Below are 24,800 nucleotides of genomic sequence, written 5' to 3'. Positions count from 1 at the left end.
GGGTCTGGGTATGATCTGCAGCAAACTGGGTTTATTGGTACAGGAACAGGGCACAGAGCTGAGCAGGACCCAGGGACAAAGACAGGGTGCAAGCTGAGGGCACAGGGGGTTTTTATATGGGCTAGTGAGGGTGGAGCTGAGGGTCAGGGTCCAATGGATATGGGGGAAAATGGTGCAAAGGAGGGGTTAAGGGTCGGGTCAGCTAATAGGGAAATGGGCAGAGGAATGCAGTAAATTAGAGCCAATGGAGGGACAGAGAGGGAGAACATTCTAGGGACTAACCAAAGATGGGTAATAGGGGTTGAACTAGGGTAATTAGGCCAACAGGCCAATGGGGCAACATAACTTTCCATAAATCAGCATGTGCCTGCAAAGATCTATAGGAGAAGCAAGCTTCTCACCATAACCTTGAAATCTGTTCTTCTGCTTGGGGACCAGTCCCCCACGGGTGGGAGATTGAGACTCCCATGTGCCTCCACACCAGTGCATCTTCCTTTTCCTTGCAGCCTCCTTCTCCTCCATCCAGACAAAGGTTAGGATTGACAAATCCTGGCTTTGGGGGAAGATCAAGGGGTGAGCACCTTGGGTTTGTGAGAAATGAGCTTCGCTCTTTAGAATTTTTGAAAATTTAATAAGGAATAATAAGGGGCAAATCACTAACAGCGCTGGGTGCTAGGTGATGGCCAGAGGCACACCGGTTAACCACAGCAACTCTTCTTGTCTAGTTTTTCCATTGTATTGTTCAAATACATATTCATAATGATTATACATATTCAAACATTTCTTTGAATTCGTTTACATGTTCCAGGAATTCTTTAGGTGAGTTTGACCCACATCCTGCCTTTTTAGAGCACGTGCAGGAATTGTGGATTGCTGTTTTCAGGGTTGTGTGTCACTCCCTCACAAGGGCCCCTGTTCTGTGGTTTCAGCAGGTGACAGTTATTGACAGTACAAGGGTCAGTGGCAGGGCTCCTCATCACATCCCTTCCTTAAATGTTATCTGACCATGCAGACGGTTTTAGCTATTTCCACAAGTATTTAAATGAACATTGGCTATTTCACAAATATCTCTGAAATGTTATTGTCAGTTATTTACAAAAATAAAAGCATTAGTTCTTATTTCACAACTACAGCTACTTCTGCAAATAGTTAACATTATAATGCACAACACATGGCATCCACTTTAATATTTTGCAAAACCCAAAACTATAATATATGTTTTTCATGCTGTCCACAAACTAAAATATCATCCATAAATGATGTTCTGAGGATATGAGCTACACAGGGGCCAGGGCATTAGCCACAAAAAGCTGACAAATTATACTACAGCAAAAGCAGTTAAAAGTGATTAGAAACTGTACTCTATCAAAATTGTTGTGATTAAGGATATTTTACAGAAGTCAATACCTAATAGCAAAAGCCAACACTACCCAGTTATTTATAACAAACCCAGGGCAGGTTTTTCCCTTGCATGGAGCACTTGGGCCTTCCCCGGGCCCCTTCTGCCCTCGTGCAGAGCCGGTGGCATTTTCCAGCACACCCAGTTTGTAACCAAGAGCCGGGTGCAGCCGAGAAGGCTCCAAGTGCCTCCTTCCAGGCTGACTCTGCAGGTGCCGAGGCTGCTCTGGGCTCTGCCAGGGCTCTGCTGGGGCTCAGCTCTGGGCCAGGCTGGGCCCGCTCTCCCCTCACATTGCTCCGGGCAGCTGAGGCACAGCGGGAGAAGGAAGGGACACGGCAAGGCAGTTGAGGGTTAAGAGAGTTTTTATTGAAAAAACTGCCATAACAAACAGGCTGTCCTAACTACTATAACTAACCACCAGTGCTAACTACCCTAACCAACTACCAGTGCTAACTACCATAACTAACTAGTTGTCCTGACTACTGTAACTGAAAGCTGTCCTCAAGGGCTTCATCTCCTCCACTGCTCCCTCAGTTGCTTCGCTGCAGTGATCAGAGGGGTCAGGCTGGAGAGAGGCTTGGCTGATGATAAAAATGGGTGCTGCCCAAAGGATAAAAAGGGAAGAAATGAACTGTTACTTTCCAGAGTCAAGTTCCTCACAGGCTCTGTTGCAACAGGACAAAGGGAAATGCTTTGAAACTCAGGAGAGGGAAGCAGGCTCAGATTAGATCTAAGGAAGAATTTTTTAACCAGCAGAGTGGGGAAACACTGACAGAAGGTGCCCAGAGATGTGGGAGGTGCCTCCTCCCTGGAACCATCCAAGCTCAGGTCAGGCAGGGCTCTGGGCCCCCTGAGCTGCTTGAAGATGTCCCTGCTCGCTGTGGGGCACCAGGCCCAGATGAGCTCCAAAGGAGCTGCCAAGCCACAGCAGGCGAGGATTCTGCTTGCTCTGTGTGTGGAACGCAGCCAGACTGGAGACTGTCGGAGGGGGTCCCACAAGAAAACCCCTCCCTGGCGCTGCTGCTTCCCCTGCAGCCCCTGGCCCTCAGCTGCAGCAGCTCCTGGGCAGCCCAGCGCCGCTCCTCGTCCAGCTCCAGGCTGCACTCGAGGCAGTCCCGCAGCAGAGCCGACAGGCGCCGGGGCTCCTGCAGCTGCGGGGTCCCGTTCTGCCGGATCAGAGCGCGAGCCTGCAGGGAAAGCAAACTCAGCGCTCTGCCAGCTCCCTTCACACCCACACGGGCTCACATCCACCCCGGGGCCTCAGCCCCATCTCCAGGGGCACTTTCCTCCCTGCCACAGATGCTGCTCAGAGCTCATTTTGCTATGCCAGCCAAAAACCCAAACCCTGGGGCTGCCACAGCCACTGCAACATCCAAATGATCTCGCCTTGAGAGACAGCTCCATTGGCTGACTCTGTCAGTAGGAACCTCCATCAGAAATAGCACATTTTGCTTCTCCAAATGGGGACACCAGCTTTACAGGTCATTTTCCAGAGTCAGTGTGGTCTGCCTGTGTTATTTCAGAGGATTCTTACATCAAGTGCATCTCTGCAGTGCCACTGACACTCAAGTAAATGCATTCCTGATGCCCCATCCCAGAAACTGCCAGGCAAGAAACAGGAGGTTTGTGATGCTGAAAGCTCAGGCTTGGTGACACGGAGAAAGTAGCTTAGACTAGGAAAGACATCAGTTAGACCTTGGAAATGTTAAACAATCATCTTCATTTTTTCAACAAGTTTCCCAGTGAGAAGAATCAGGGGGGAAATCATCTCACAAAATGTCTTTTAGAAACTGCTGCAGAAATCTTGTTGGGTTTGGGGGCGGGATGTGGGGTTGATGTGGGGTTTTCTTGCAAGATAACATTAGAGCTGATAACATTAGACCGGATGCACTTGCTTCACATTTCCAGGTCATCCCCACAGCCAGATGAGCTGCAACAGCATACATCCCAAAGCAAATTGTTGCTGGAGACTGAAGAATATTCTTCTGTGTTGAGGCTGGAGTCCTCTGGGAATTCCCTTCCCATGTGCAGAAACCTCCAGCTGTTGCTCCCAGTGCAGGGTCCCCCTGTGCTCACAGGCCTCTGCAGCCACTGCAGAATTTGCCTCTTACCATGGCCGCCGTTTCCCTGAAGTAAGGAGGTTCTTCTTCCACCATCTCGATGGTCAGAGTGCCAAAGGCCCAGATGTCCACCTTGGGGCCATAAGGAGATCTGGTCACAACTTCTGGGGCCATCCAGTGAGCAGTGCCCACCATGGAGCTGCGCTGGTCCTGCTCAGGGCTGAGCTGAGCGCAGAGGCCAAAATCACTGAGGACAGAAACAAACCCTGTCAAAGGCAGCTGGAATGAGGAAACCAAGCACCAAGATTCCCCACTCTCAGTCTGAGAGTGCAGTAGTGAAGTCAGCTGGAAAAGCCCTCAGGGCTGTAGCCAAGGAAAAATGGAACTGGACCCTTCAAGAAACCATTGAGGAAGGGTCGGGGGATGTGAGAGAGAAGAGGGGAAGAAGGCGGGAGGAGGAGCAGGGCGGGGGGAGCGATTGAACCCGGGGAAGAGAAGGGGGAGTTGAGGAGAGGAGCAGAAACAGGAAAAGTAGCGGGGACACCCGGCCTTCATCGAGGTGTCCACGGGGGGGCCAGGAAGATGTGGAACCCGCAGCCAGGTGTGTTCCCAATACGGGGGGCTCTGACCCTGGGGGTCACCCGGGATTATCCAGCGTGGATCCTCCCACGGGGGATGGAGATGGAGCGGCGCACGGAGCTCGTCCCGCACCGGGCACTGCGGGATCTGCGGGCAGCGACCCCTCCCCCCGGGCCCAGCCCCCACCCTTTGTCCCCCTCCCTTTGCCCAAATCCGTCCCATCGCCCTCCCCAAATCCCTCCCCATCGCCCCCCAATAAATGGCCCAGGGGCCAACTGGGAAGCTTTATTGGGAGCACTGGGAGCAGGCACTGGGCAGGGGCAGAGCGCCAGCAGGGCTGCGGGGGACACGGGACCCCCCAAAATCAGCGGAGAGGGGACGGAGCGGGGGGTCCCGGCCGGGCCCGAGCCCACGGGGAGGGGCTGCGGCCGCCGCCGGCTCAGGAGCTCTGTGGGCACAGAAAAGGGGGTGACAGCGGGCTGGGGGCCCCGGCGGGAGCGCACACGCTCCGCCACGGCGGGGATGCCACCCCCGGCACCCGCCCTGACCTTCTTGAGCAGGGAGAAGCCGAGCCCCAGCGCCAGGAAGACGAAGCCCAAGACGAAGCCCCCAATCCCCATCAATATCTTGATGGGGGCGGCGTCCGGCGGCATCTCTGGGGGGTCCGCAGGGCTCAGCACCCCCAAAACCTCTCACCGACACCCCGAGCCCCTCCTAGAGCCATCCCTGTGGTCGCCGGCCCAGCCAGGGCCCCCTGAAACCTCCCCACGATCCCTTTTTGTCCTGCCCAGGAGCCACCAAAGCCCCTCCCGTCCCTCTCAGCATCCCACAGCCCCCTCCAAGTTGCCCCCAGCGCCCCAGAACCCCCAAAGCCTCTCGCAGTCCCTCGGCAGCCCCAGCAGGACTCAGCCAGAGCCCTCCCAGGCTGTGCCCAGCACAACCGAGCTCATGGCGAGCCCCGCTTTGCCATCGCCGATCTCCTTCCAGCCCCTCGGCGCTCCCTGCGATCCCTCCCAGTCACACCCAGCACCCCCAAACTCCCTCCCAGTCACACCCAGCACCCCCAAACTCCCTCCCAGTGCCCGCCAGGATCCCCCCCAGCCCATCCCACCCTCCCCAGCATCCCCCAAACCCCTTCCCAACCCTTCCCAGCCCCCAGCCCCTCTCCCACTTCCAGCCCGGCTCTCTCCAGCTCCCTCCCAGTGGCTCCCAGCACAGCCCAGCGGCTCTGCCAGCGCCCCCAGGGGCTCCCCCGTACCCCAGTGCTTCCTCAGGGGCTGCTCCAGGCTGACGTGCTCCACCTGGCAGCTGTAGCTGAGCCCGCGCCGGGGGGGGTGGTTTCCAGCAGCACCAGCAGCTGGTAGGTCCAGTCCCCGTTGGGGACCACGTCGGTGGCCACCACGTGCTCCGAGAGCTCCTGCTGGCCCTGGAACCACCTCACCTGGATGGCAGCAGGGTAGAAATCCATCACGGAGCAGAGCAGGCGGCCGGGGCCGGGCTGGGAGCTCGAGGGGGGCACCAGCGAGATGGACACGCTGGGGGGCACTGGGAGAGACAGAGAGAGAGCGGGGACACACTGGGATCAGCTGGGGGGCACTGGGAGAGAGAGGGGAGGGCTGGGCTGGAGAGGGACTGGGATAGACTGGAATGGACTGGGAAGGGACTGGGAGCGATTGGGAGTGACTGGAAGTGACAAGGAATGGCCAGGGGAAAGTGGTGGGAGGGACTGGGGATGGGCTCGGATGGACTGGGAATGTGTTGGGAGGGAGTGGGAGGGACTGGGAGGGAGTTGGGTGGCACTGCGAGAGGTGGGAGGGGATGGGGGCGCACTGGGTGTTGCCTTCTGATGCAAGGCAGGCGACCTGGTTCAGCCGAACAGCACGGCAGCCCTCTCACTAGGGCCACTCGGGCCAATGACACACGCAGACGTCAATGTGATGGACGGTCAAAAGGCGTTTATTATCTCGTCTCTTGGGTTTTTATAGTCTAAGGGGTCTCTACGTCAGCATGGGTCTGTCTTTACCTTCTATGGTTAGTAAGAGGTGGACTGTTACTGGGTAGGGGATGGAAAGTTACTGGAATTTGGTTAAGCGGGTTACATTCCTATGTTAGTTTCTTATCTATGGGAAGCAGATGGTCTTATCTAAGGGGATCTGAGGGTCCTGGCTTTCCGTGACATCGCGAGATCTTCCGCAGCGCCTTTCCCTGTCTACCACAACTGGGAAAGAGGGTGGACGTCTGAGAGTGAACTGTGAGTGAACTTGGAATAGATTGGGAATTGATTTGGAGTGGCTGGGTGGGACTGGGAATAAACTGGGAGGGATTGGGAATGAACTGGAGACGATTGGGAGGGACTGGTAAGGGACAGGAGGCCTCGGGGATGGGCACAAGGAGGGCTGGGGGCTCTGGGGAGATTCCCAGGGAGGTTTTGAGGGGCTCCAGTGTCATTGGCAGGGCAGGGCCCGAGGGGACACGCTCTGCCCCGCGCTCACCTCGGCGCTCCACAGTGATCGGGGTGTAATAGTCGTAGTTGTACCGGCAGTACCAGTCCAGCGCAGTCCGTGCGTACTCCAGTCTAGCCGGGTCGCTGTTCATCTTCCCGGCAAACCTCTCCCCACAGGGGGCGAACCCCACGTGCAGCCCCACGTCGCTGTCAAACATCACGAACTGCTCCCGGTTGTAGATGTACCTCTCCACGAACCTCACCTTCTCCGTGCCGTTAATGAAGTAACACTCGCACTTAAACATGAGCTGAAACACCCCTGTGTGTGCAGGACACAGCTCAGGGGGCGCCCCCCGAGCAGCATCCCCAGAGCTACGGGGGCCACCCGGATCCCCACTCCGCACCCCCTGTGCCCCACGGCCGCCATGGGACCCTCCTGCCCGCGCTGCCGCTTCCTCTTTGCCGCCCTTCCCTCATTTCCCCTTCCACATCCTCTCCCCTCCCACCTCCGGCCGCTCCCAAAATCACTTTTGGGGTCCCATTTCCCCATTTTCCCACAAATCCCTCAATCTCCAGCCCCCTCCCGCTCAGTTTTGGGGTTCCCCCGTCCCCTTTTCCCCCCTTCCCCACACTCTCCCACCGCTCCCTCTCCTCCCACCACCCCTAAGCCCCTCCCGCTCTCCCTTTGGGGGATCCCCTCTTCCTCCCCCTCCATTCCGGGCTCACCTCTTCGCCCCCTTTTACCCATTTTCCCCCGTGTCCCAGCGCCTCCCGCCCCCCGCTCACCCGAGAGCTCCGCGCCCGCAGCCGGGGGGGCTCCCAGCACCACCAGTGCCACCAGCAGGGCCCCAGCTGCCGCCCCTCGCCCCATGGCCGGGGCCGGGCAGGGAGCAGCAGCCCCAAAGCAGCCGCGCTGCGCTGGGAGCGCCCGTCCGGAGCAGGGCGGGCTCGGCAGCGCCGCGCGCTCTCATTGGCTGCCGCCGCTTCTGGGCAGCGATCGGCCACGGGCTCTGCCCGGCAACCGATGAGGCAATCCAACGCCCCGACCGCTCATTGGCTAAGCTGCCTCCTGCCTGCGCTGCCATTGGCTGAGGCCTTTCCGGGACGCTGCAGCCCCGGGCTGGGGGTTTTTTGGGCAGGGGGAACCTTGGGGCGCTGGGCAGGTGGGAGCTCAGGTGAGCCCAGCAATGCGTGCCCAGGTGCGCGGCATCTCAGGGCTGCCCGTGGCGAGCGGTGACGCTGGCCCGATGTCAGGCACCCCCAGAGCCGCTCTGTCCCTGCCCTGCGCAGCCGCACAGGGACAGAAAATGGAACCGAGGGTTCCTCCGTGGGGACAAGGACCGGGAGAGATCACGCAGCAAATCCCTCACGGGCACAACAGATCCGGCCTGGACACACGGAGGGAATTTATTACCAACCAAATCACAGCAGCACAAGGAGAAGGGAAAGAAATCTCTCCAACACCTTCCCCCTACCCAACACGGATCACCCAGAACAGGGGTCACCAGGGCTCTGCCCAACGGGGGTCACCGGGATCATCCAGCGCGGATCCTCCCATGGGGGATGGTGCTGGAGCAGAGCACAAAGCTCTTCCCACACTCGGGACACTCACAGGGCCTTTCCCTGGTGTGGAAGTGCTGGTGAGTGACGATCTCTGAATCCCACCTGAAGCTCTTCTGACATTTCAAGCACTCCTAGGGCCATTCCCCAGTGTGGATCTTGTGGTGCTTGCTGAGGTCGGAGGTCCCTCTGAAGCTCTTCCCACATTCCCCACACTCCCAGGGCCTCTCCCCAGTGTGCATGTTCAGGTGTTCCATCAGGGTGGAGCTGGAGCTGAAACCCTTCCCTCATTCCAAGCACTTGTGGGACTTCTCCCTGCCATGAGGCTCCACCAGCTCTGAGCTCTGGCTGCATCTCCGGCCACCTTCCTGGCTCAGGGCGGCTCTTTCCTCCCCACACCTCCCTGGGCTGGGTTTGCAGCCCCTCATTGTGAGGGATTTCTGGGGCTTTTCCTCCTCCTCCATCTGGCCACAGCTTGGGAATGACAAACCCTGGTTTGGGGGAAACCAAGGTGGGAGCGCCTTGGAGTAGAGGCTCCTCCTGGCCAGGTCCATCTCTGGAACTCAGCAGGAGTCTTGTGTCCATGAAAAGCTCCACATATCAAGATTCAGCCCGAAAAAAACTCTCCCAGGAGTTCCCTATTGAAGATCTCTCCACTTTTGGGGTTCCAGAGGTTTCCTTTCCTTAGGATCACAGGGGTCCAATGGTTCCAGGGGTTCTCCATTCTCCGGCGTCCTGCTTAGGGATGATCCAGGGGCTTTTGGGGTTCCATGGGGTCCCTTCTCCCCCGATACTCTGCTTTGAGATCCCAGGGATCCCAGGGGTCCCTCCTCTCCAGGCTCCCCCCCTTTCCAGTCTGCCGGGGTCCCCCAGCTCTGGGATCGCCCCTCTCTGCTCTCCCCACTCTGGGGGTCCCAGGGGTTCCCCTCCTCTGCTCTCCCAGGGGTCCCCAGGACCAATGTCCTCCCCTGCCCATATGGGGCAATGGCCACGTGGGCCCCCAAAGATCCTACAAGGGGCTCAGCTTTGGGGTCCTGCAAGATCCAAACCTACCCACACAGAGAAAAAAACCTCCCAGAGACACCAGATGATATTTGAGGTCAATTTCACAATCTGCGAGCTCCAAACACACCCCAATAAAAAACCCTCTCAGGGACCCCCCAATGGATTTGGGACGAGCTCCCCCTCCTCGCTCACCTGCAGGAGGAGCTGGGGGCGATGGTCCCGTGGCTGCGGCCACAGGGGGCACTGGAACCTCCTGTTCCTCCTGTTCCTGCTCCTGCTCCTCCTCTTCCTGCTCCTCCTTTTCCTCTCTCCCTCCTCCTCCTCCTCCTCCTCCTCCTTCCTAATCCCACCTCCTCCCCAGTTCTGCCTTCTGTGTATTTAGAGTTGGGAACCTTGCTTGTTTTTAGAACTAGAACAAAGATCCCAGATGGGACAAGGCTTGCTGCTTTTAGTCAGAAGTATCAGTGACTAAAGGTCACGTTTCCTTTGGTTTGGTGCCGTCCTTGTTCCTCGTCAGTGTTCAGGCTGGGCTATGGGGTGTCCTTGTTTGCTGCATTTTCCGAGTTCCTCTTGCACCCTTTGGGCCATAGACTGTGCCCTGGGAGGGTTCTTTGTGCTCCTTTGTGACATAGGAGAACCTTCCAGGCAGTTTCTGCGTGAGCTGCTGCTGGGATGTCACAGGAACAGCGCCACGTCCCCGTGGTGTTCCCGTTGCTGTGGGACACAGAGGCCTCAGTGCCCAGAGTGGCTCTGGGCTCGTTGCTGGAGGATCCTCCTGCCCGAGGCATTCTCAGCAGCCAGCCCAGCCCTGACGGGTGTCCTTCTGGCCTTGCAGGTGTTATGTTTGCCCAATTATCCCATCATAATAAAAAACCAAACAATATTTAAGGTAGCAGCAATTTTAATTAAATAGTTTAGAAAATATATAAATAAGGGATAATTTGGTTCAAATAATAGCACATAAGCAAAAACAACCGTGGGGTACGGAGGGCAGGGTTCAATGACCCTTGCCACTTCACGTACAACCTTGCCAAGTGAAAGTCACCCCTTATATGCCATATGCAAACGCCATCTCCTCCTATTTTTGGTTCGTCACTTTTCTGTCTCCGCCTTCCTCACCACCTTTACCATGCATGCGCCACCACTTGGTTTGGTGGTCGCACAAGTCTTTGGGGGTCGTCACTGATGAAGGCCCTATAGTCTTTTTCATTGTCCTTTAATTCCCCTTTGGGTTACACATGCGCACCAAGCCAGTACAATGTAGGCCAAGACTAATGTATCACTGCATCTACATATCAAGGCAATAAATCCCTTATAATTAGCATTTTCTTGGGACCCAACCAGGTTCTTGCTCATTGTTAGCAACTGTAGCTTCAGCTTCTTTCCTGTGGTCCTTGAAAAACATCTGCTGGGAAGGGGGGGTGGAGCCCCTCCTCTCCCTCTCCTCCTTGGCATTACAACTTTTAACTATTAACTATTTTATTATTCTCAAATATTAATTACTGCATCAATATTGATTACTGTTTCAATTTTTATCAGCATGAATCATACCTATTTATCATCCCCCATTTCTCTTTTTGATCATTATGATTTGTGCTGTATTTAAAAAGCTGTGCCCTGATATCTTTTATATTTTTCAGAATTTTGGTTTCCTCGTTGTCTCCTTTCATCTTCAAACTTTTCCAGCATTTCTATTACTGCTTCTAGTCTTTCACACTCTCTTTCAAGTTTAGTTAGCATTTCCTGGTCTATTTCTATCTTTTTAGGTCCTTGTTCTTTAACAGGGGTCAATTTAGCTTTTAGTACCATTATAGATCTTGGTTTTGCTTTTTCTGCTGATTCTGAATCTAGAGACGTTGTAATCTGCATCTTTTGAATCACTGAGTGAATTAGCCTAATAAAACACAAAATCATACAAGGCAGAAACAGAAGTCCCAGAATTGAGCATAACAACATGAACTCTTTTTTCTCCAAACACTTCCAAAGAGGTTACCCCACCAATCTGCTTTCAAGATTGAATTCCACTTTTGTAGTGGCACATGAGCTGCTCTTTTAATTTCCTCTACAAGTTTTGTGATAGCTTCCCCATAATCATCAATTTCTACACAGCACTTAAATTCATTAAATCTTCCACAAGCTCCTCCTTCTTTTGCTAACAGATAGTCTAGGGCGATCCTGTTTTGGTATACAAACGCCCGCATTTGTGTATATTGCCTGGCCAACATTTTTAAAGCATCAGAGGTGTGATTTGACACCACTTCCACTAGTGCTTGGAGCCTTATTAATTTATTCAACAGGTAAATTGGGGTCCTATATCCCCATGACCCATCCTGAGCCCATGTTGCTGGGTCATAATATGCTATAATTTGTTCTGCAGGCCATTCCTCCTCCTCCCATTTTTGATTCCTTCTTGCTGTTGGAAAAATTAAATTCAAATCTCCTTTATTCCACTGCAGGGTTTCATACAGTGGAGTTCCTAGCACATTGCTCCTAGACCTCAGTAGAACAAAGAAGGAGGGTTGTATTACTCCCAAAGTACAGGTTCCTCCCCATTTTTGAGGTAACACACTGTATACTCTTTGCTCACAAATCCAATATATCCCATCTGAGGGTTTCCATTTCTTATCAGTTTTCTCCGGTTGTTCCCAATAAGACCTCAGGCTGTCGATGGATTGGTGGGGGTTAACTCCAGGACTTCTGTACCAGCATAAATTAATCTGTTCATCCCATTCACAATTTATTTCTTTTACTGGTCCCCAATATCCAACGGGGTTTTCAGGTCGCCAGATTTTTGAACGATTATCCATATTAACCACCAGTGTGGATTTACAAGGAGTATGCCCTACTATTTTAATAAATTTCCTTCCTTCTTGAGTTATACAAATGATTCCAATTACTTGATGGCTTAAAATCCATCCTTCAGGTCTCTTCAATGTTCCAGAAATTTGGGTATGGTTCCATTTTAAAAACTGCTCTGGAGCTAAGCTCTCACCTTTCCACGGCCATCTTTCAGCCGTTTTTAGACCTCCACAAATCCAACATTTTGATAATCCTAATTCTGTAGCAATCTCTTGTTGTAGTGTGTTCTGTTAGTTTGTTTAATTGCTCCCCCATTTTCTGTATTGTTCCCCCATTTTCTGTAATGGTTCTGCCCTCCCAGTTTTTCCCGCCTTAGCTTTGTCAATTATTATGTTCCCATGGCAACTCCCACCATGTTATTGTCTGTCATTTGGTTACCTTGGTTACTCCCGCCACAGTTTATGTCAATCCTCTCTGTTATATGATTTCCCCTCCTCTGTGTTTCCTTATATGTGAATGTGTTCTCCTCCCTGGGCCCAGTCAATCACTCCCCACTCCTCCTCGTTTGCCAGAATCTTCTGTGCTTAGGGAGACTTGATTGGCTGTGGCTCTGGGGCCCCTCCTTTACATTGTTTCTATTGGGTTTTTCCTCATGTCCGTTATCCTAAGTTCACTCCCCTACCTTCCCCTATTGGTCCTTTGTAAACCCCTCCCTGGGATCCCTCCTCCCCTTTATAACCCTGTTGCACTCTTTGTTCTTGGTCACATGATGGTAGACACATTAGATTCAACACCTGGGTGTCTGTCACTCCCTGGTTGACAATAAATCTGACAAGTCCCCAAGTAAAGAGTGTCCAGACTCTTTACTCTCGTCGGCCAGCAGCAATTCCATCCGCTGTGAGCACAGCCCAAAGCCTTCTGACACCGAGAGGTGCTCCCACATTTGCAGCTGGGTGTTGGCTGCCCTCCTGCTAGCTGGACACCTGACTTTAAGGCCGCACCTTGCTGCAGTTTGGCGTCCAACGCTGGGGCCTGGATTACGGCCGGACGCCTAGCCGTTTGGACCGACAAACCCCACGGATGGATTCCTTAGAGTCCACTGGCCACCAGACTACCCTCAGTTGCCGCAGACTCTGTTTTAGGGGTAGCGCTCCTGGGGGACCCGAAGTCGGAACTCCCCGCACCCGTGGAGGACTTCAGAAGACGAGAGCCACTCGCCCGGGTTTTCTTTTGTGCCGCCGCTGGGTCAGGTAAGCCCCAGACTTGGTGGTTTCCCCCCTGCCTTTTTAACCCCCCCTTGGAGTTTATGTCCTGCTCTGGGGACCACTCCCTACCCTTTTCCCAAGAGGGCTGAAATCCCAAGCGGTTTCAGCTCCCGCGTGGCGATCACGTGCTGCGGGAAGCCCGGCGGATGCTGCCATTTCCGCTTTTCGCGCGCACGGCTCTGCCGCTTTTCGTGCGCCGTGGGAAGCCTGGCAGACTCCGCCCGCTGTGCCACGGAGCCCTCTGCTGCTTTTCGTGCTCGCGGTTTCCCTGTACAGCGGTGCTGGGGCAGGCTTCGGGCTCTCTCGGCGCGGCGCCGAGCGGCTGCTGCGGGTATTTCAGCGCGGGTCGGCTTTTCCGCGCGGGTCGGCATGGCGCGGTCATCCACCTCCCCCACCGCATGGCGCGCTGCCCCCCCCCCCTCCCCCCCCACTTTTTGCGCGGTTTTGGCACGGGGCGGGGTCGCCGCGGCTTTCAGCGTGGGCGGTACTGGTCGCAGTCTCCCTGGGAGCCCCGGCGGAGCCCCAGTCTTTTGAGGACAGCCCTCTCCCCCTCGTTTTTTATTTTTCCTTTCCCGTGGGGTCTGAATCCCCAGACTTGGGGCCAGACCTCACTGCCCAATATCCTTCCTTTCCTCAAGTTGAAACCCCAGACTTGGGGACAGCGAGGGGAGCAGGGGCCAGTGGCGTGTACCTAAGTGTTTTAGTTTTCGTTTTCCTGGGTGGGTGGAGTGCAACATCAAGAGTTCTAGATCCCTTTAAGGTAGCATTGTCTAGTGCTTCTTAGAGGTTAGACCATGGGTGCAGGTCTGAGCAGGACTCAAACGAGAGTCTACTGTGTTGTTAAGGGTTTGTTGCTTGGGGGAGGGTCTCAAGCCCCCGAAAAGGAGTTGAAAATGTTAATTAAGTGGGTATTTTCTCAGTTCCCCGAGGTTTCCCCAGAAATTGCGAAGGAGCCATGGTTTTGGGCAGCTGTTGTAGCAAAATTAGAGCAGGCGGCCGATAATTGGGGAAACCCAATTATCTATCGTGGCATACTGGGTGGGCAGAGTGTTAACCTCACTCCGACCGCCCGGGGAACTGAAGGAAAGTCCATGGCGTTTAAGTTTGGTCCCCAGTTCTCCCGGTTGTTGTGTTCCTATCCCTCATTCCTCACCCTCTTCCCTCAGGCAGGAGCCCTCGGGAGGGATTCTTAAGGCCAACAAGAAGCAGGGGGTTCACCTTGCCCCTGCTCCCTCTCGACCAGCTCGGCCACCTCCTCCGAAGAGTCCTGGCCAGTCTCTTCGGAGCCCTCCTCCCTATCCCTCTGCCCCTCTCCCTAAGTCCCCAGTTGCCACTCCTAAGTTTGTCAGATTCGATAAACTGGCTCAAGATGGCTCACAGGGAGCACAAAATGGTGGAGACCTCGTGGTTTTTCCCACCACGACCCCTTCTCCCTCCCACAATCCTTCCCTTGATCTATCCCCTTCTCCTGTTTCCCCTCCCTCCGTTCCTCCCCCTGCTCCTCCCCCTACTCTGCCCATGGCTCCGCCTCCCGCAAACTCCTCCCTAAATCCTCCCCCCTATTCCACCCCACCTCCGAACTCCACCCCGGAGGCGGAGAAAACCAACTTGCCAGGCACAAGCCAGTGCCCCTCCCAAGTGCCAAGCCCCGCCTCAGCCTCCCTCCTTTCCGGTTCCCACGATCCTCCTTCCGGTTCCCACGCTTTGTGTTCTGGGGGAGAGGGGGAGGGGGGGTGGATGACCAGAAGCCAGGACAAGCACCTTTATTGGAAGCTGCCCCGGTTACATACCGCCTCAGCGGGGAGGGGAGTTCTCAGGCCCAATGGGTGCCGCTTGTACAGGCCTAGATCAAGGAACTGTGCAAGGCCCAGAGGGAGTTCTCCTGGGAATCGGAGTATTTCCGGGGTCTCCTTCGCTTGGTCCTTGCTCCAGGAGATCTGGTCCTGGCGGACCTGAGGGCTCTCTTCTCTAGCCTTTTTGGGCCCATGGAGTTTAGGGTCTGGGTGGCAGAGTGGGGGAGGGAGATTGTGGAGGTTCTCCCAGTGCTCTGGGGGAGCCAGGCCATGTCTCACGATGTGGACAGCTTGGTACTATCCATGGACCATCTGGTGGGCACCGGGGCTTGGGCAAGCAGGGCGGTGCAGGCAAAGGTTTTGTTCTCTGCTCAGCTATTGGAAACCTGCAAGGCCACAGAGCGGGCTTTTTACAAGCTCCCCTCCGCCACATCACAGCTAGAAGTGGAAGAGGTGAATCAGGGCACACAGGAGCCTTATCTCACGTTTGTTGAAAGACTGTATCGGTTTGTAGGGGCTCAGGTTCCGGGAGAGCGGGAGAGAGAGGAGGTTCTGAGGCTGATGGCCTACCTGAATGCCGATGTGGCATGCAGGGGGGCCATCCGGTCTCTCTCCCTGAGCCCTCGACCCACAGTCGAACAAATGATAGAAGTCTGTGCGAGGAAGGTTCCCCTTCAGGATCCGAAGATGTGCCCCAAGAGAACATCAGTGGCTTTTGCAGAGTTTCTGTTCATCGAATGCCCTGAAGCCGAAGCTGCTGCCGTGAACGGACCCTTAACACTGGGTTCCAGCAGGAGGATGACGGCAACCCATCCTTGTCATCTCTGTGGCAAGATGGGGCACTGGATGCCGCAATGTCCCCTGCAGCAAAGGTTTCTTGAGTTCAGAAAAAAGGATGGGGAGGTAGCGAACAAAACAACTAACTTATGAGTGCAGCCCCTCCCTGCGCCAGGACAAAAATAAGGCGGGCCAATTAACATCAGCGGGGAGGGAGGAGTAAAGGGAGAGCCGCAATACACGCTACCGGATTTGACTTATCTATTATCAGATTTGACATTTAGCACCTGTGAGTTGAAGCCTAAACCTGTTCTTACCACCTTGTCTTCTGCTTCCCCTTACAGGCTGCAGCTAACTAGGGAAATCTATCTTCCCAACAGCAATTTTCAGCTGGTGTCTGCCGATCTGCAACATCTCGGTCGCTGGAGGAAATTAGGACGATGCAGGTGGACCATTGTCGGTGATACAAAGCACACACCGCGTGACCTTCACATCGTCCTGGGGCTGGTTACTACAGACCGGGACCGTTTCGCGGTGGGGCTGTACTGTGTCCGACCCCCACTCTTCCTCCCCAAAGGTCAGATTATTGCCCAGGCCATTCCAGTGCCGGAGGAGACGCACTGGCAAAGATCATCCAAGATACATTGCCTCCAACTGTGGCCTGGGCACAGGTAGTGGGGAGGGAGAAACACCGACTAACTTGTCAACTTTCTTTAGGGGGAGATCGAGAAATAGTGAGGGGTCTGTGGGACACAGGGGCAGATGTGACAATAATTCCCTCTCGGGAGTGGCCGTCACATTGGGGCTTGCAAAACACAGCTGGAACCATCCAAGGTGTAGGGGGTCTCCAACTGGCCAAGCAATCAAGGAGCATTGTACAAATTATGGGACCAGACGGGCAATTGGCTTCTGTGCACCCGTTCGTATTAGATTACACCGAGCCTCTCTGGGGGAGAGACCTTTTAGCCCAGTGGGGAGCCAAAATTGACCTTCCCAAGGCTCCCCAGGTTTTTTGGGCAGTGGCCACTGAAGAGGGCTGGACCTGGAAGCTGGAATGACAGACTGATGAACCAGTACAGGTCTTGCAGTGGCCACTAAACAAACAAAAATTGAAGGCGCTCAACGAGCTCGTTCAGGAGCAGTTACTTAAGGGCAGTATCGTGGAGACAATGTCTCCCTGGAATTCTCCAGTTTTTGTGATCAAGAAGCCAAATAAAGGTAAGTGGCGGCTCCTGACCAACCTCCACCAAATTAACGAAAAAATAGCAGACATGGGGTCTCTCCAACCAGGGATGCCCTCCCCGGCCATGCTCCCCTGAAATTGGAATTTGGCTGTTGTTGACATCAAAGATTGTTTCTTCCAAATTCCCCTACACCCTGACGATGCCCTGCGTTTTGCGTCCACGGTTCCTTCCATCAACTGTGAGTCCCCAGACAAGCGCTACCACTGGCAGGTCCTTCTGCAAGGAATGAAGAACTCTCCAGTGATCTGCCAGTGGTACGTTGTTTCTCTGCTGTCCCCCATTCGTGCAGCCCTCGGGGATGCCGTCGTGATTCATCATTATATGGACGAAATCCTCGTGTGTGCGCCCGACGATAGTCTGCTTGCCCATGTGCTTGACCTGACAACCAATGCATTGGTTGCTGCAGGGTTCGAGCTCCAGCAGGACAAGATTCAACGGATGCCACCTTGGAGGTACCTGGGCCTTGAAATTACCAAGCGGACCATTGTGCTGCAGAAACTGGCAATAAGGACTAATATCCAGACCCTTGCGGATGTCCATCAACTGTGTGGGTCTTTAAATTGGGTGAGACCCTGGCTGGGCATTTCTACCGAGGACCTGGCCCCCCTTTTCGATTTGTTGAAAGGGGGAGAGGGGCTTAGTTCCCCTAGGACTCTCACCCTAGAGGCTCGGGTAGCTCTGGAGAAGATCCAAAAGGCTATTTCGGCCAGGCAGGCCCACCGTTATCACCTGGGCTTGCCATTCAAATTCATAATACTGGGAAAATTGCCACACCTCCATGGCATTATCCACCAGTGGGACAAGACGCCAAAGGACCAAGGCTGGGGAGATAAGCTCTTAATCATAGAGTGGGTCTTTCTCAGCCACCATCGGTCCAAAAGAATGACAAGGCCACAGGAGCTGGTAGCTGAACTCATCCTCAAAGCAACGTCGAGGATCAGGGAGTTGGCAGGATGCGATTTCGAATGCATTTACATACCAATTGAATTGGAGTCGGGCCAACTAAAAATGAAGACCTTCAATGAACTGCTGCAAACAAATGAAAACCTTCAGTTTGCGTTGGACAGCTACACTGGGCGTATTGCAGTGAATTGGCCGGCCCAAAAATTATTTAATTCGGAGTTTAAATTATCACTCAAAAAGGTTCAAAGTAAGGAGCCTCTAGATGCCGTGACAGTTTTTACAGACACGTCGGGAGCATCCCACAAGTCAGTTATGACTTGGAAGGATCCTCAGACTCAGCAGTGGGAGACAGATGTTGCTGTCGTGGAGGGTTCTCCACAAATTGCTGAGTTAGACGCAGTCATCAGGGCATTCCAGAGGTTCCAGGGACCTTTCAATTTGGTAACAGATTCTGCGTATGTCGCCGGTGTAGTGTCCAGAGCTCAATCAGCAGTTCTGCAGGAGGCCTCAAACCAAAAATTATTTGAACTACTTACGAGGCTCATCGATTTAGTCTCCCACCGCGAGCATCTGTTCTTTATAATGCATGTGAGATCGCATACTGACCTGCTTGGGTTCATCGCTGAGGGCAACCATCGTGCCGATTCCCTGGCCGCGGCTGCAGTCACGGTGGGCCCACTCCCAGACGTGTTCGGCCAGGCTAAGATCAGCCACCAGCTCTTCCATCAGAACGTGCTTGGCCTGGTCCGGCAATTCCATCTGACCCAAGACCAGGCCAAGGTGATCAGGGCCACATATCCCCAATGCCAGAGAGACCAGATGCCCACCATTGCCTCAGGGGCTAATCCCCGGGGCTTGGCGAGCTGTGAGGTGTGGCAGATGGACGTGACACACATCCCTTCTTTTGGTAGATTGTGTTACGTCCATGTCTCAGTGGATACCTTTTCCGCTGCTATCTATGCCTCTGCCCACACAGGTGAGAAGGCTGCGGATGTCCAGGAGCATCTGCTTCTGGCGTTCACTGTCTTGGGCATCCCTAGGGCCATCAAAACTGACAATGGCCCAGTGTATACGTCCAAGGAACTGCGGAGCTTCCTGCAGCAATGGGGAATAGAACATAAGACCGGCATCCCCTATTCCCCGACAGGCCAAGCCATGGTGGAGAGGGCCCACCAGAGCCTGAAGAAGACCTTAGCTTGGCAGCAAGCGGCTGTGAAGGTGGAGACCCCCCACGTCCAGTTGTCAAGAGCACTTTACACCCTCAACTTCCTCAATTGCTCTTTTGACAACCCCAACCCTCCGGTGGTCCGGCACTTCAGCAGTCACCAGCAGCTGCAGCCTAAAGCCAGGCCGCCGGTCCTTATCAAGGACGGAGAGGCCATTTGACCTGGTGACCTGGGGGAGAGGATACGCTTGCGTGTCCACTCCCTCAGGCCCCCACTGGATACCATCCAAATGGATCAGACCCTTCGTCCCAAAGCAGGGGACGCAGAAAGGGGCTGTGCCACAGGTCCAGGTAGCATGTTGGTGGCGGTGGAGGAAACCCTCCACTATAACATCTTCCTTTTTCTCCGAACTTTCTCCCATTCCTGAAGCAGAGCCCTCTTCTCCCTCTTCTCCTTCTCCTTCTGATTTTCCATTAGTTTATGAGTCTCAACCCTCATCTCCTGTTTCCTCTCCGTCTTCTTCAGATTTACGTTGGTTGTTTGGGGCAAAACGCTCAGAGTGATTTCCTTATACTTTCACCATTTCTCTTTTGTTTTAGTACATCTCCCCGATGGCCCCCGCATCGTCACCAACGGCTCCCAACCCGGGCATTCTACTGCTACTTTTGGCAACCTACGGACTCCTGCTGCCATCTTCGGAGCTGTGGGTCATCCCCCAGCCAAAGGTCAATGTCTGGCGTGCCTTGGATTAGTCTTTAGGGCAAGACCACATTTGCCTCGACACTGGCACAGCAGAGGACCCGATGTCGTCTTGTCTTGTGGGGATCCCTTTCGCTCCAGGTGAGTTTCCCCCTGCCTTTCAGTCAGCCTTTTCCCCTATTTTGGCCCGGAGCCTTACTATCGTCCCCAGTTTTGATTCTAGTAACGCCTGGAGTGACAGAGTGTTTAGGCTGGATCCTTTAGCCTCCGAGCCCACAGAATTACATCTTCTCGGTTCTGCCAACTCCTCTATCTGTTTTCAGTTCGATTATACTTTAGCTCCTATAAAGAAGGGCGTGGAGGTGGTCCAGCAAACTAAAAAAGAATATCAAGCGAATAAGTGGTGCAGGGCCCTATTAAAGATCAGCAGTCCCACTATCACTGGACGGATCCCTTATGCCCTTCCCAGGGGAGCGTTTTTGATTTGTGGCGATCGAGCATGAGCAGGCTTCCCCTTTGGTCTGATCGGAGGCCGTGCACTGTTGGCAGACTGACGCTGTTTACCCCCAACATCACCCAAATTGTCAGTTGGAGAAAGACAAACGTCACGTCCGAATTGGCCAGGTCTAAAAGAGATCTTAAGGATCTCACTGAGGACTGTGATGACGAAATTACTCATTGGCCTCACTCAAAATCTGTTGCTTTTACCATCCTATTGCCATGGCTATCAGTGGCAAAATCTCTGGGTGAATTGGGCCTCCTGGAGTGTTGGGTGGCTCAACAAGCCAATCTTACCTCAGCTGCTCTATACGACCTCCTCACAGACGAGGAAATAACAAGAAAGGCGATGCTCCAAAACAGGGCAGCAATAGATTTTCTATTGCTGCTTCACCATCACCACTGTGAGGAGTTTGAGGGCCTCTACTGCATGAACCTGTCCTCACGAGCCGAGGACGCCAGGCACTCCGTGAAACGCCTTCAAGACCTTCTGCATCAAATAAAACAAGTAACATCTGACTGGCTGGGGAACATCTTCAAGGGTTGGGGCCTTAGCGGGTGGGCCAGTTCAGTTTTAGAATCAGTTAGTAAGGGTATTTTAGGTTTGATTATACTCTTGATTCTTGTTACTGTGATCCGTGGACTGGTCAAAAGACTGATGACAAAAGTAGCAACGCCAAGTGTGAACCACGCCACCGTTCCCCTCAATGAGCCCGTCGAGTTGGAGGACCTCTCCTCGGAGGCTGGAGAAGCCGTGGATGAGGAGGGGGCAACCGCGCCGCCCTTTGACCACCTATGGGCGGACGGACTCCAAATTGAGGAGGGCGAGACTTGGTTGGACCAGCCGCTGGTCCCTGCAGTTTAAGTTTTATATGGACTTTTCCGTTCTTTCTAATTTTATTTGGTAAAAAACGGGGAGATGTTGTGGTGTGTTTAAGTTTATTGTATTACTCCCCCATTTTTGTATGGTTCCCCCCATTTTATGTAAATGGTTCTGCCCTTCCCAGTTTTCCCGCCACTTGTATTGTCAGTCTTTTAAGTTATATAATTCCTCCTCCCCCCTCATCTCCTTATATGTAAACTTTTTCTCCTCCCTGGGCCCAGCCAATCACCCCCCACTCCTCCCAGGTTTCCAGAGTCTTCTTCTCTCTGGGGATTGTGGTTGGCTGTGGTCCCGGGGCCCCTCCCTTACTTTATGCTTATTGGTTCTCATCTGTTGCTTGTCATGTTTAGTTCACTCCCTTCCCTTCCCTGATTGGTCCTCTGTAAACCCTTCCCCTTGAATCCTTCCCCCATTATAAGCCTGATTCACCCTCCCCTCTTGGTCACTCCCTGGTTGGTTTCTTTGGGCAATAAACCTGATTTCACCCCCAGTGAGTGTCCTGCTCCTTATTCGTCCTACCTGCAGCGAGATCCTGTCCACAGACAGCACAGCCTGAGGCCTTACGACGCCGAGGGGTGCTGGCAGGGAATGCAGCTGGGTGACGGCCTTTACCTCAGCTAGCCGGACACTGACCTTTTGGGCCACATACACCTCACTGCAGCCGTCCTCAAGGGCTTTATCGCCTCCACTGATCCCTCAGTTTCTTCGCTGCAGTGATCAGAGGGGTCAGGCTGGAGAGAGGCTTGGCTGATGATAAAAATGGGTGCTGCCCAAAGGATAAAGAGGAAAGAAATGAACTGTTACTTTCCAGAGTCAAGTTCCTCACAGGCTCTGTTGCAACAGGACAAAGGGAAATACTCTGCAGGGAAATTCAGGAGAGGGAAGCATGCTCAGATTAGATCTAAGGAAGAATTTTTTAACCAGGAGAGTGGGGAAACACTGACAGAAGGTGCCCAGAGATGTGGGAGGTGCCTCCTCCTTGGAAACATCCAAGCTCAGGTCAGGCAGGGCTCTGGGCCCCCTGAGCTGCTTGAAGATGTCCCCGCTCGCTGTGGGGCACCAGGCCCAGATGTGCTCCAAAGGAGCCTGCCAAGCCACAGCAGGCGAGGATTCTGCTTGCTCTGCGTGTGGAGACTGTTGGAGGGGGCCCCACAAGAAAACCCCTCCCTGGCGCTGCTGCTTCCCCTGCAGCCCCTGGCCCTCAGCTGCAGCAGCTCCTGGGCAGCCCAGCGCCGCTCCTCGTCCAGCTCCAGGCTGCACTCGAGGCAGCCCCGCAGCAGAGCCGACAGGCGCCGGGGCTCCTGCAGCTGCGGGGTCCCGTTCTGCCGGATCAGAGCACGAGCCTGCAGGGAAAGCAAACTCAGCGCTCTGCCAGCTCCCTTCACACCCACACGGGCTCACATCCACCCCAGGGCCTCAGCCCCAGCTCCAGGGACACTTTCCTGCCTGACACAGATGCTGCTCAGAGCTCATTTTTCTATGCCAACCAAAAAACCCAAACCCTGAGGCTGCTACGGCCACTGCAACATCCAAATGATTTCGCCTGGAGAGACAGCTCCATTGGCTGACTCTGTCAGTAGGAACCTCCATCAGAAATAGCACATTTTGCTTCTCCAAATGGGGACACCAGCTTTACAGGCCATTTTCCAGAGTCAGTGTGGTCTGCCTGTGTTATTTCAGAGGATTCTTACATCAAGTGCATCTCTGCAGTGCCACTGACACTCAAGTAAATGCATTCCTGATGCCCCATCCCAGAAACTGCCAGGCAAGAAACAGGAGGTTTGTGATGCTGAAAACTCAGGCTTGGTGACACAGAGAAAGTAGCTTGAACTAGGAAAGAAATACGTTAGACTATGAGGATGTAAAACAATCATCTTCAGGTTTTCAACAAGTTTCCCAGTGAGAAGAATCAGGGGGGAGATCATCTTGCAAAATGTCTTTTAGAAACTGCTGCAGAAATCTTGTTGTGTTTGGGGCTGGGATTTGGGGGTGGTTTGGGGTTTTCTTGCAAGATAATATTAGAACTGATGCACTTGCTTCACATTTTCAGGTCATCCTGACAGCCAGATCAGCTGCAACAGGATACATCCCAAAGCAAATTGTTGCTGGAGACTGAAGAATATTCTTCTGTGTTGAGGCTGGAGTCCTATGGGAATTCCCTTCCCATGTGCAGAAACCTCCAGCTGCTGCTCCCAGTGCAGGGTCCCCCTGTGCTCACAGGCCTCTGCAGCCACTGGAGAATTTGCCTCTTACCATGGCTGCCGTTTCCCTGAAGTAAGGAGGTTTTCCTTCCACCATCCCGATGGTCACAGTGCCAAAGGCCCAGATGTCCACCTTGGGGCCATAAGGAGATCTGATCACAACTTCTGGGGCCATCCAGTGAGCAGTGCCCAGCATGGAGCTGCGCTGGTCCTGCTCAGGGCTGAGCTGAGCGCAGAGGCCAAAATCAGCTAAGGACAGAAACAAACCCTGTCAAAGGCAGCTGGAATGAGGAAACCAAGCACCAAGATTCCCCACTCTCAGTCTGAGAGTGCAGTAGTGAAGTCAGCTGGAAAAGCCCTCAGGGCTGTAGCCAAGGAAAAATGGAACTGGACCCTTCAAGAAACCATTGAGGAAGGGTCGGGGGATGTGAGAGAGAAGAGGGGAAGAAGGCGGGAGGAGGAGCAGGGGGGGTGGTGGGCGGGGAGCGATTGAACCCGGGGAAGAGAAGGGGGAGTTGAGGAGAGGAGCAGAAACAGGAAAAGTAGCGGGGACACCCGGCCTTCATCGAGGTGTCCACAGGGGGGCCAGGAAGATGTGGAACCCGCAGCCAGGTGTGTTCCCAATACGGGGGGCTCTGACCCTGGGAGTCACCCGGGATTATCCAGCGTGGATCCTCCCACGGGGGATGGAGATGGAGCGGGGCACGGAGCTCGTCCCGCACCGGGCACTGCGGGATCCGCGGGCAGCGACCCCTCCCCCTCCTCCTCCCGCTCCCCCCGGGCCCAGCCCCCACCCTTTGTCCCCCTCCCTTTGCCCAAATCCGTCCCATCGCCCCCCCCAAATCCCTCCCCATCGCCCCCCAATAAACGGCTCCGGGGCCAACTGGGAAGCTTTATTGGGAGCACTGGGAGCAGGCACTGGGCAGGGGCAGAGCGCCAGCGGGGCTGGGGGGGACACGGGACCCCCCCAGAATCAGCGGAGCGGGGACGGAGCGGGGGGTCCCGGCCGGGCCCGAGCCCACGGGGAGGGGCTGCGGCCGCCGCCGGCTCAGGAGCTCTGTGGGCACAGAAAAGGGGGTGACACCGGGCTGGGGGCCCCGGCGGGAGCGCACACGCTCCGCCACGGCGGGGATGCCACCCCCGGCACCCGCCCTGACCTTCTTGAGCAGGGAGAAGCCGAGCCCCAGCGCCAGGAAGACGAAGCCCAAGACGAAGCCCCCTATCCCCATCAATATCTTGATGGGGGCGGCGTCCAGCGGCATCTCTGGGGGGTCCGCAGGGCTCAGCACTCCCAAAACCTCTCACCGACACACCAAGACGCTCCGAGCGCCCCCTACAGGCTCATTCCAGTCCCTTCCAGTCGCAACAGGCATCCTCTAAACCCCCTGCCCTTTGCACGCAGCGCTCCCAAACTCCCTCCCAGTCACTACCAGCGCCCCCAATCTCCCTCCCAGTGCCCACCACGACCCCTTCAACCCCATCCCACCCTCCCCAGCATCACCCAAACCCCTTCCCAACCCTTCCCA

General features: G+C 54.6%; 1 protein-coding gene and 1 pseudogene across 1 annotated transcript; both read right to left on the bottom strand.

Annotated features, from left to right (window-relative positions):
- The window catches only part of LOC128949489 (serine/threonine-protein kinase PAK 3-like), a 162,284-nt pseudogene that overhangs the window by 1,039 nt on the left and 136,445 nt on the right, over positions 1-24,800 (bottom strand).
- On the bottom strand, positions 5,309-7,404 carry LOC128949500 (SLA class II histocompatibility antigen, DQ haplotype D beta chain-like). The gene is made up of 3 exons (XM_054294354.1): positions 7,268-7,404; positions 6,531-6,800; positions 5,309-5,583 (listed from the first exon to the last, which is right to left on the bottom strand). Exons 1-3 carry the CDS (start codon positions 7,350-7,352, stop codon positions 5,309-5,311), a joined length of 630 nt encoding a protein of 209 aa, XP_054150329.1. The 5' UTR covers positions 7,353-7,404.

The sequence above is a fragment of the Melozone crissalis genome, unplaced genomic scaffold (assembly GCF_028551555.1).
Source record: "Melozone crissalis strain CALT ecotype California unplaced genomic scaffold, PUWL_Pcris_2 ptg000244c_1, whole genome shotgun sequence".
NCBI lineage: Eukaryota > Metazoa > Chordata > Aves > Passeriformes > Passerellidae > Melozone > Melozone crissalis.
Note: the sequence above shows the minus strand (reverse complement) of the source record. Positions and strands in the feature narration are given on the sequence as shown.

Coding starts and splice junctions, on each gene's coding strand:
- LOC128949500 (XM_054294354.1), bottom strand. CDS start 7,352: ATGGGGCGAGGGGCGGCAGCTGGGGCCCTGCTGGTGGCACTGGTGGTG. Junction 6,801..7,267: donor TGCGGGCGCGGAGCTCTCGG/GTGAGCGGGGGG, acceptor CTGCACACACAG/GGGTGTTTCAGCTCATGTTT. Junction 5,584..6,530: donor GATCACTGTGGAGCGCCGAG/GTGAGCGCGGGG, acceptor TGTCTCTCCCAG/TGCCCCCCAGCGTGTCCATC.